The following is a 12,140-nucleotide window of genomic DNA, read 5'->3' as shown; positions in this document are numbered from 1 at the left end:
AATTCTGAGGATGATGTCCATCACCGAAATATTAATTTTAGACAAATATTTGTTTATTTTCATAATATTGTGTTGTTATTTGTCTTATAAAAGTATTTTATACATATTCTATTTTAAAATTCAAACATTGCTTCTATCATGGAAAACAACTTTGATATACATTTTCTTTTGTATAACTAAATTACTTAGGTTGTATCACAATCGATCGATTTAGTGAAACATTTAGTGTTTTTTTCCTGAAATGTAATGACAGATTTGATGTTACAGGTTAATCCAATATCTTGAATCTAATATTTTTGGAGCAAGGAGGGAGCTATACAGCTTTTTGTGTTTAGGACTGGGGGGGGGGTCTAAATTCACTAATTCTTGGCCTGTATATGAAATCCTAAAAAACATTTTGCATTTAAAACCAACAGGAGTAGAAAAATAAGATTTAAAAAAAGAGTTGATCAAAAATAAAACAATTTAAAGTTGGAACGTATCTGCATTTGAACACTAAGACATTTGGAGGAAATCACTTCAGCTTAAAAGGAAAATCCATTCATCAAAGGAAAAGCACAACTTGAAAAAGTCGAAGTTTTTGCTTAAAAAAGTTGGTCCAATCACAAGCAAATAAAACTATTCAAATTGCTACAAGTTTTAAATGTAATTTCTTTTGTGTAAAAAGATCCAATAAAAAATAAATCTTCAAAGTTAAAAATTATATAACTCTTGACTTTATACTAAAAAAAGGAAATGATATTTGATTAAGCAAGGCACGATTCACAAATAGACTGAAGACAGTTTCGCTGTTTGTTTCTACATTCAGTTTAGACAATTCATAGTCCTTAAAATCAGTTCCAAACTTCAAAGCTCATTGAAGAACAAATAAAATAAACAGGAACGTTTTTTAATAAAAAAAATTAACAATGCTGTATGAATATATTTTTTAAAAATTAAACTCTTTTTAAAGGAAATCATTCCCAATTCTTGAATTGTAATTAACAGATAACGAATTGAAAAAAACAATTAACTTTTCAACTTTCAAGTGTTGATACATTTTATATTTTTGCAACTGAAAGAAAACAAAATTGTCAGCCCTCAAGAGGTAACTATGCAAATACCTTTCATTTCTCAGGTATGCTAGCTTATCACTCCCTCCATTTTTCTATAAAGACTTACTGTAAGAAAAGATAAATAAAAAAAGTAAATAGACATTTTTTTGTGTTATGCTTCATTTCTTTTTTGTTATGCTTCATTTTTTGGTGTATCCGTTTTTTCTATTTTATCTAAATCATTTTTCTTCATATTGTATATATATATATATATATATATATATATATATATATATATATATATTGTGACGTGCCCCTTCTAAGGTTTTCTCAGATCGCATGGAAGTCCGCTAAGGAGGGATACATGCCAGTCCATATTTGATTGACTTCCTCCATCAAAACAAAGAGCATCAAAACGAGGCTAACAATTATCAGCTCTCTTCTCTGATGAGTGCAGTCTGTACAAGTAGCGCCCATTTGTCTTTCGGCCAATTTAAGTTGATTGCCATATTTTCAAAGTGCGGAAAATACTCGTCTACGTTCGCTTCCACAAATTTTGGTACTAACTGCATTTGTTTCATTAAGTCGAACATACACTGGTTCGGTTCTCGTACTCTTTCCGATAGATTAATTTCTCTTAGTCTTATCTCTTGTTCTATCTTGGCCTTCTCAAGTTCTAGTCTCACCTGCAGCTTGTACTTTTCTAACTCCATTTGATCAGTTGTTAGATTGATTGTTTCGCCCGGCGGTCTGTTTAGTATCTCTGGGACAAAAATTTGCTCGTCCACCATGTGTTCAGATATTATCCAGATTAGTTTTTCTTTTCTCATTGACTTTTTGGTTTCCAATTCTAGCTTATCTCCGATTTCTAGCAAAAGACCTTTTCTCATCATTTCTAGTTTTTCCAGTGATGGCTCTGTGAAAAAAATCTTCTATCCCATCCATCTTTGTTGGTTGTATCACAAGTTGATGCAAAGTCAGTAAGTTTTCTTTGGACTTGGCCACCGAGCCCCCAATGTAATGAATAGTCTTGTTGTCTATATGTTGAAAAAAAAATTATTTACTTATTTTTTTTTTTTCCAAAGTTTCTGGTAAATGGTGCCCGTATAATTTTACTTTTCCAAGAAAATTAAGGATCCTTTTGATTTTTATTTATTCATTTAATAAAAATTCAATTCCCAGATGAGGTTCTCATGTGACGTGCCCCTTCTGAGGTTTTCTCAGATCACGTGGAAGTCCGTTATGGGGGGAGGGGGTACGTGCCAGTCCGTATTTGATTGACTTCCTCCATCAAAAAAAAAGAGCATCGAAACGAGGGTAACAATTATCAGCTCTCTTCTCTGGTTTAAACACGGTCTATAGAGTTGGGTGTTGTATAAAATAAATGCCAGACAAATAGGTAAATTTTCTTTTAGCCATCAGCTGATCATCGCTGTAATAGAGTGTAGGTTAGAAAAGTATCGATATATATTTTTAACATGAAAAGATAATCAATTCAACCTATGTATTTCTTTTTTTTTGTTTTATTTTAATGAACACAACCAAAGAACGCATTGGTAATATATACAAAATTCAAAAGAAAATATATAATTTAAGTCCATAAGTCTTATTCTTTTTCCTTGAGCTCCCAATAACGAATCTAAACGGATTCATAACCGAAAAAAAAAATACAGAGTTATTCCCCTTCCATCATTGAATTTTCAATAGTTCTCTTAAAAGGATGTTACTCTGGTTGACTCGCTATTTTGTTTATATTGTTTTGTTTTTTCTTTCTTTCATACAATGAACTTTTCCCATTTTTGGGGGGGGGAGGGGGGTTTAAAAAATCTGAGTTTTTCGTATTGTTAATACAGGGTGACGCCAAAAAACAGAGGACATTCAATTGCTTTTCTGAGCATTTTACAGTCAACGGAGAAAAAAAGGCCAAAGACCCTAGTGTTTTGATGTGATGTTTTGAATATAATAAACTAGTTATGACCAAAGTTTCATTTCATTTGGACAAAACACTAAGAAACGGGGCCTAATTAGAGTTGGGGCCCGTTTTTTCTTTTGGGGCCACCATGTAGTTCTCTTAAAGAGATCCGATATTTCCTTTGTAACTGACAAATGGAAAGAGTGAAAGATGAACCAACCTTCATTTTACACTGACGGACATCGATGATATACAATTCTTGCATTTCTCATGATGTTCATTTTTATATCAGCGGAGCTGCTCTCTTAGACGTATCGTTTCTTTGGACTCTTGTCTGCAACTGATTGGCATTTCAAATTCTTAACTAACATTTTCCTAAAGAAACGCCAGAGCGTTTTTTCTGAATTTTAAATATATTAGCATTTTTCTTTTCTTCTTCATTTTTGTTTTACTCCTCGCCACCGCCGTCGTCATAATCGTTGCTATGGTAACAGCTTACTTGTTTCACATTTTGGATTTTTAATCATTGAATTGATTTGTTTTCTTTTTTATTATTAACACGATATTGATACATTCCAATATCGTTACAATATATATATATATATATATATAGATAGATAGATAGATAGATTTTGATGATTCTAAACATTTTTCAAATTAATTTCCAATTAAGAGCATATACAAATGGTTTTTTAGAGCCCTTCAAAGCTGTGTTTATTTTAGGTCCTTCTGCTTAAATTTCCTTCAGATATACAATCATGTACCGATTGTATATTAGTGTCATGTCTGAAATATTTTCTTTCACAAAAGATTGGGACTAGCAATGTTACCCACTATTTGGCAGCTTGACTTTACTATCAGAACTGGTTAAATTGCTTAGCTCTTAAGTGATTTGTAAATATTAAAATAAAATACAATCAAAATCAATTATTAATTCATTTTATATATATAATTCTTTTATCAGTAAATATATTTTCAATCGATTTTCAAGATTCCTTTACAAAAGGTGCGGATTATGAAACATTTTTCTCATAAGAAAATAATTAAATTTTATTGAGTTATCTCCCTTCTCTGGAATAAATTTAATTCATCAACAAAATACTCAATTGAAATAAAAAGTAAATTTGACATCTAATATTGTTAATTAGAAAATTTTAATTCACTTTTTTTTAGTCTTTTCATATCTTTCCTTTAACGTCATCTTGTCTACAGAAATGTTATGTTTATTCATGGATAAAACACAGAGGAACACACTGAATAATTCAATTACAACCATTCAGTTTCTATCAGATAGTTTTCTTTAGAGTGGCTTTGTTGTTGTCAAACAGATCAGGTGTAGTTCTAAAAGGTTCACCCTACCAGATTTTATCATCTCTCTTTGAGAAGGGATTAATTTGTTAATTGTTTGAAGTGCTGCTACCAGATAATATAGACAAGGTTTCTCCGACATTTTTTTGTTCACATCTAGTAAAATCTATAAAAATAACTTTTAATGTTGACAGCTTATTGTTAAACATTTGAAATATTAGATTCAATTCATTTGATAAAGCGATACTTAATCGGCACATCACAGGTACAACTCCCTCAAGTGGAGTGTGCTATGATTCACTACCATCGACAGGTGCAGTTGTACTTCTTACTGATATTCAGTTCATACCAGATATTGTTTTTGTGAAACTAAATAAACTTGACACTGGAAATACTATGGGGCGAGATAATATTCCCAACTTAATCGGTGTGCTTGCTCATTATTGAAGTCCCTGGCTCATTTGTTTAATCTATCATTTGTATCTGGTTGTATGTCTCTTATATGGAAGACATCCACTATAGTTCTGGTCTACAAGCGCAAAGATAATATATAATTAAGTTATCTAGCTAGTCCAATTTCTCTGACCTCTTGTCTTAGTGAGGTCACATTGTAAATAACTGCCTTACTTTACATCTCATAGAAAATAAGCTTATTCATCCGTCTCAATTCATGTTTCTAAAATCACACACTACCATTGAACAAGCTTCCTGTCTTTATCAGCACTTGCCCCCAGAACATGAGGCTTAGAAATGCACGATTTCAGCATTTTTAAATCTTATCAATGCTTTTGGAACTGTTCCTCACTCAGCCCTGCAGCAGGAAGTACTCTCATTTGGCATTCGAGGCAAACTCTTTTCTTGGATCTGCAATTATCTGTGATTGGCTGCAGGCTACTTTAGTTACTGGCTGTTTGTTGGATGAGATTCATAGGTGCCGCAGGAAATTAGTCTTCCGCCAACATTATTTTGCTCTTCAACAACCTGCTGACATTAATTGACAGTGCAACATCTCATTTTTAACTGTGACAACTTGAGCGTGTTCCCAAGCGTTTATGCTGATGACACAAATTTCTGTCACACCCAAACTCTTACATAGCATCGGTATACCAGCAGATGCTGCTTGTTTTTGCGCCTGAGTGGCTAAGGGACTGGGGTCATGGTATTCAACCTCACAAAAACAGTTGTCCTCTAGATATCTCTCTTCTGTCCATGAGATTTGGTTTTCAAGACACATTTGTGCCATTCTCAAAAGCTCATGACTATCTGGGAGTAATAATATTTAGCAATGACCACTTGTCTTATATATCAAACAGGGTTAATAGGGAGATTTATGTATTGAATATTCTGAGCTACCAAATTCCTCATGAATACCATTTGATGACTAGGCTTTACAAGGCATTCATCCCGACTTGGAACACGGATCCCTAGTGTTCACCAGAGTTGGTAAGGTGTTCTGAGTGTCTACAGCAGTGTACCATGAGATATATACTATATGTTCCCTACCATACCCATGTTCCCTCAAGAGTATGTATATGATCTGCTTGGATTAGATCTCTCGTCTAGTTGTTTCTGTTGCCTACCAATTATTTCATGGTTCTTACTCCATCGCAATGCTCAAATACTGCTCTGTGCTGCGGCTGAACAAAGCAAACTTGCGACGATGTACATTCACATCAGACCCTCTGCATAATCACACTGGTGTTTGCTCAGAGATATATTGGCAATCTTCTTTCTCATTGTGTTCTGCAGTCCTAAAGTGCTGCTTCACAATTGTGCGAATGAACATGTATTACTGTCACATCTTTGGAGTTGTGTATTGGCTATCATGATGTACCTAAGTTTTATACATTCCCTAATTCACTTAGTAACCTCTGTGTATTGCTAACAGTTTTGTGACCATGGGTTAATAGAGGAAAAGAAAAGAAATCAAGGGAAAGTTCTAATTCATATATGCTGACATTTTAAAATTTTTAATCTTAAAGGTCACATTTTATTTCTTCCAGAACCGAACCAAAAATGATTTCTTTTGAACAAAAAATGTGTTAGCTTTTCACAAGAATTTCAATGGCTTTAAATTTGTCAGAAAAAGCTTGCAAGAAAAAAGAAAAAGACAATATAAGATTATTATTTATTATCATTTTTTTTTTTTTTTTTTTTTTTTTTTTTACAAATGAAAAACCCTGGTTCAGAGTAAATCTAGAAATAAAATTATAATCTGTATTTCATTTCAGAATTAAAGATGATGAATAGAAATATTTCTTTTTATAAAGACTTAAGTGTTTTTATCAATCGGCCATGTTTACAAATATGAGATCAACTCTTGAGATGAGCAGGTTTAATTCTTTAGAGAAAAACATTACAGAAATACTTGCTTTAATAAAAGATGGTATCTGTTTAAAAAATAAATACAGCAACTGAATTAAACACATTTTTGTGTAAAAAAAGAAGCTTGAAATTAATTTGTGATAGAAACAATACAATTGATTTTTATTTTCATCAAAATTCAAAATGTAGCAGAGAAACAAAGAAAAAAGTGTTAAGAAAATGTTTTTACAACATAAAAGACTTGTGTATAGATGAAGTCACTTAAATAACATTTTGAAAGATAAATAATATATGTTCTCAAATTTCATGAAAAATTTTACTTGGCTTTTTTTTGTTTTTGTTTTTTTGCGGTTGCCATATCGTAAAAATGAAGAAAGTAAAATATCATTCATTTCCAATTAAAGGGAGAAACAAAACGGTTACATTTCAGTGAAAAATTAGCAGAAGAGTGTGTCTTTTTTATTATTATTGTCAGAAGAAAGTTAATAAAATGAAGATTCAAAAGGATAAAAATGTTTAAATCTTCAAAAATGGATGAAAACTGATTCGACTTCTCAACAAACATTTGGCTTAAATCAAAGATATAAAATGTAGATCTATTTGGAAGCAACATTTTGTTTATTAGTTCCTTGCTACAATAAATATGTAAAGAGGAAAAGTGGGGAAAAAACTGACGGAAATTACTAACAATTGTATTAAAATAAAAACAAGGTTTACAAAACTTTCAAAAATCGTTAGAGAAGAGAGAAAGGGTTTATTTGGTAATTTCAATAAACACATGAAAATGGATCTAGCTTAGATGAAACCTGGCAAAAAATTAATATTTGATTTGGATGCACTATTTTATTTTTAAATGTGCCAGATATCAAGTAATTAAAGATAAATAAAGTGACAAGAAAATTTTCAAACTGGTTTTGTTAAAAGCAGCAAGCCATTTTATGTGCTATTCACTTTTGTAGGAATTATGAGAAGACCATCGCAAAGTAATTCATAGTTATGATGTCATCCAAGTATTTTTGCATTTGTCAGTTTTTTACATAATTAAAAACTCTGACAAGACTAAAAAATTTACATTTTTAACAGTGCGTATTGTGATAATGCAAGGAAATTTTTACATTGAATTAGTTCAGAGATGCTTTGCATATCAAGAGATTTTTGGTAATGTCTCAAAATAAAGTTTAAGTATTACATTAGAAAGGCAGGGTGGGGAGTGGAGGGAGGTAATGGCACTTTCAGTTCCATAAACATTTGAAATAAAGCCCTTAAACAAAAATCAATCGTCAACTGACAGCGATAATACTCAAATAAAATTTTTAAACAGCATTTTTATAAAATGAGAATGGAAATTTCACAGAAAGTTATAGGTGTGAAAGACTTGCCAAAGATCAAGATGACAGAACAAAAATAATTAAGAGAAAAAAGATATATAATGGTGATGTCAATAAGATGCATTTAATTCATATACTATATATAATAAAAAGAAAATTTAGAAATCAATTTCAAGGGAGATAATTTATTGGAGCAAATAAAACAGTAATAAGGAAACATTTCATGGTGTTTAAAGTGACAATCACAACCAAATCAATTATATTAAATGTTGTCAGTAGAGAAAATGTTTAAAACAAAAATAATTGTGAAATGTTATATATGCAGAGGACAGGGGGGGGGGGTATTAAAAGAAGCCCCTAAATTAATAAGATCAATTAAAATAAAGAAATTTCACTGAATTTTTTTTTTTACGTCATTCTGATTTTTTTAAAAATTTCCAAACAAAAAATGAGCAAAATAAGAATGCGAATAATATTATGCAATAAATAAAAAATAATTGTCATGTATTTTTTTTGTCATTTTGTTTCATTTTTATTTTAAATAAAGCAGTTTTTAAACAAATTTTATTTGTTTAACAGCAATAAAAATTCTGATTACAAAATTATCTTTCCTTAATTAAAAAAAAAAATATTTTGGTATTTCGTGTTTTTCAGTATTTTCATTATTTTTTTTTTTGTACAAAGTGGAATGTTTGGCAGGATTCATGTGTGGAAGTTTGCATGTTCATCAGCAGAAAAAAAAAACGCTTTGGCTTTTAAATAAAGAATGAAATGCTTCTCCATCAGTCCACATTCAAATGAAAAAAATTCAAAAAATTATCTATAGGACTTTAAAAAGGATGATATGTAAAATAATAATCAACATTTTTTTAAATCACATTATGTGTATATATAAATCAATTATCAAAGCATAAATCTGTTAGTCAAAAATTAAATAAATCACTACCATATTAAGATTTTTAATTTCATTATTTCCTTGGACCCAATCTTTATTTCTTTACCAAAAAGCAACATTTTTAGCAAACCAAGTCATGGTTAAAAGTGACTGACAATGTACAGAATATGTTTAAATAAATATGGTAAAAAAAAAAAAAATCTGAACTTGGGAACACTAAAAGGAATGAATTTGTGAACAGAATTTTGTTTTTAATTCAGTTTCATAAGAATAATAAAAGCAAGGGAGTGCGACGGTTAACATTTTTAGTCACATGAATAGGATACTAAAAGTGAATTCCTTAATCTTTCAACCTTGATAAAGGTTGCTAGCGAAACCAACCTTTATTCACAATGATGAAATCACAGCCCAAACAGCAAGTGCAGTTTTTTCTTTTCTATAGAAAAAAAAATGTATGCTGTCTATATGTGAGTGTATAACTTTGTTTTTAGAGGTTCGTCTATTTTACTTTATCTAAGCATCAACAGTTGTGAAGGTAAATTTAAAAAATATTTGCAGATAAATTTTTTCATATACAATATTTTTAAATGCACACAAACACACAATAAAATATGCAACCAGCTTATTAAATAATTTCACACACAAATTCATAAGTTTTTTTAATATATTTGCAGAATGTACAAAATTTTTTTCCAAAATAAAAAATTTATATATTAAAAGAAATAAATATGTTTTTGAAATTTATGATTTTCTTTTTATACAAACTTCTAAATCAAAGAATTTGTTTTCTAATAATTTTAATAATTACAAAATTCAAATTGACAAGTGTTAGCATCAGCAACAATTTATGTTGGCCAACTTTTATGTGTACACATCTGATTAACAGTTTGGAAGAATCTATTAAGCATTTTTTCCTCGAATTCAGTTAATACTGCTTCATAATCACTTTCTAATTATACAATTTGTTCCTTAAGATCTAACAGTAAACAAGATTTTTTGATCATTGTCAATTAATTTTTAATTTTTTTTTAAGATTTACTCAAAAATATTTGGAATGTTCACATCTATTTTTAGAAGACATTTAATACTGAAACAATGACTAACTTCCAGATAAAAGGAAGTAGGGTTCATACCTACTAATGCTGTTGGAAAAAGTCAATGAATAAAGATTTAAATTTGACAAAACTTTCATCACCACCCCTATGTATAAGATATGTTTATAAGCCAAATTACAACGCAATATTATGAAACAAACAAATATTGTTTATTTATAATAATATTATATATATATATATATATATATAAACCACCATATCCAGAAAAAATATTCTGACATATTTTGTCAAATTAGTTTATTTTTCATAATATTGCGTGTAATTTGGTTTATAAACATTTTAATTTAAAATTTAAACAACGCATCTATCACGGAAAACACAACTCATGTCTATATATATATATATGTGTGTGTGTATAAGATAGTGCAGATGATGGATGTGAACTTGATACAACAACAAAGGTTGGCAGTAGCTTTGGTTAAATTCCGTCAGTTGCCTTTGACAGCATTGCAAGGTAAGTTGCATAGCAGCTGTGTCAGGAACATGTTGATAGTAAATGTTGGTCCTTCACACAATCCTCTCTTCCGTTTGACTGCAATGCAATGAAAAACCCGCCTTTAGAAGAGTCTGCATGGTAATATCTGATCACACCCAACAAATTAGCAGATTTGCTGAAATCAGTACATTTGTTTGACATAAAGGTTATTCTAAGGACAACTTGGTCATGCTGATGTGATCAAGTGGAACATTCAATCCCTCAGATAAACCTAAACCACAGGAAGGTTGGCCAGCCAAGAATAACTTGGAAGCACGTGATTAGACAAGACTGTACAGTGTGAAGTTTGCAGACAATTCACCCACTAAAAACTGGAGAGTGAGTTTGCAAACTATCAAAAAACGCGGACCGTTGGACAAGGGAAAAGCAACATTAAATAAAGAGAGGTTATACAGATTGTATGAAGTTTAGTGAAACAAGTGAAAATTCTGGGAAGAATAATGGAGATTCACTGTGTCACTAAGAATCAAGGTATATTTTTATTATTTTTACACTCACTGAAATATCTTTCACAGAAAAAAAAACGAAAAGATTCTCCTTGATTGTATGTCTTTCTCTAAAAACTAACGTTACATTCAATAGGAAAATTTACTTAATTTCTTCAAAACAAAACTAAAAATACATTTTGTTTATTTTTTTAAGAAAACAAAAACTGGTTTCAGATGTTTGTCTGATAATATGAGAAAGAAATGTCGGCTAGTAACGTTCCTATGAAAAAGGTCATGGCTTTCTTTAAATCGTACACATTTTGGACAATTCTGTTTCTTGAATATGTTTTCAAAGATTTTTCAATCAAAATATAAATTGTAAATAGGCTTTATTTTACATACACTCACATAAAACATTTGTATATTATTATTATAATTAGATATATATATATATAGATATAATTCTTTCCTATAATTTATGTTTTAGAATTTACAAGAAAATAAAAACAAAAAGGTAACAATCAAAACAGTTATAAAAATGTGTAAACAGTAAAACCAAATTTAGAAAAAATGTAACGGACGAACCATAATCCAAATATACAAAAGGAAACGTACACAAGTAACAAAATGAAAACATAATAAAAATCTTTGACAAGAAAATGAAGCTCACAAACATGAAGATATGTAAGCATCTATGTAGAAGAATAGAAAATAAAAAAACAGATAATTTGATGGGAAGTTTTGTGTGGATGGAACAGAAGTTCATGAGTCTGAGCACATCAGTCAGGGAATGTAGGAAGAAAGGCGACCACCAGCCATGGCATTATCCAATAAACGGTTTATAGAGGAATCGTCCATTCCAAGCATTGCAGGTAGGATATCAGATTCTTCAGTTTTGGCAGAAAAATCCTTTGAAGTTTGAGAAAACGTTTGTACCTAGAAAGAACAAAATAAAGAAAATATCAGAAACAAATCAGGAACAGATTCATTTGAATGATCTCTTATTTTTTTTTTTTTTTTTCTAAAATGGTTTCTTAAGAGATTTTATTGTTCACTTCCACCAAATTAAAGATTCTTATTAACTAATCTTAACTAATTTTAAAATGCCTTAAATTGCCTTATACAGTTTTAGTGAAGCTAGAATTAATTTTAAGTAACATTTGTAGGTGAGTAGGAGGTTCATAGTCAGGAATACTTTGAAGATAATCTGCTGCTTATTTAGAATTACACTTTAAAAAACAAAAATACAGAAAAATATTTAAAATGTATGTACTTGTCACAGAACGGAGATGTCATGTT

At 30.1% G+C, this 12,140-nt stretch overlaps 1 protein-coding gene across 6 annotated transcripts in view; it reads right to left on the bottom strand.

Moving 5' to 3' along the window:
* Nucleotides 1-6,713: 6,713 nt before the first annotated feature.
* The window catches only part of LOC145252670 (uncharacterized), a 487,453-nt gene continuing 482,026 nt past the window's right edge, over nucleotides 6,714-12,140 (bottom strand). For 5 of the 6 annotated variants that reach the window (XM_080112454.1, XM_080112455.1, XM_080112458.1 and 2 more), the window contains one exon: nucleotides 6,714-11,777. In XM_080112454.1, the coding sequence (XP_079968580.1) occupies nucleotides 11,625-11,777 (153 nt within the window). In that variant the 3' untranslated portion in view covers nucleotides 6,714-11,624. The remainder of the gene's footprint in view (nucleotides 11,778-12,140) is intronic. The other variant, XM_080112457.1, reaches the window with a different exon arrangement.

This window comes from Euprymna scolopes, chromosome 29, assembly GCF_053919585.1.
Source record: "Euprymna scolopes isolate OS-2025 chromosome 29, ASM5391958v1, whole genome shotgun sequence".
Lineage (NCBI taxonomy): Eukaryota > Metazoa > Mollusca > Cephalopoda > Sepiida > Sepiolidae > Euprymna > Euprymna scolopes.
Note: the sequence above shows the minus strand (reverse complement) of the source record. Positions and strands in the feature narration are given on the sequence as shown.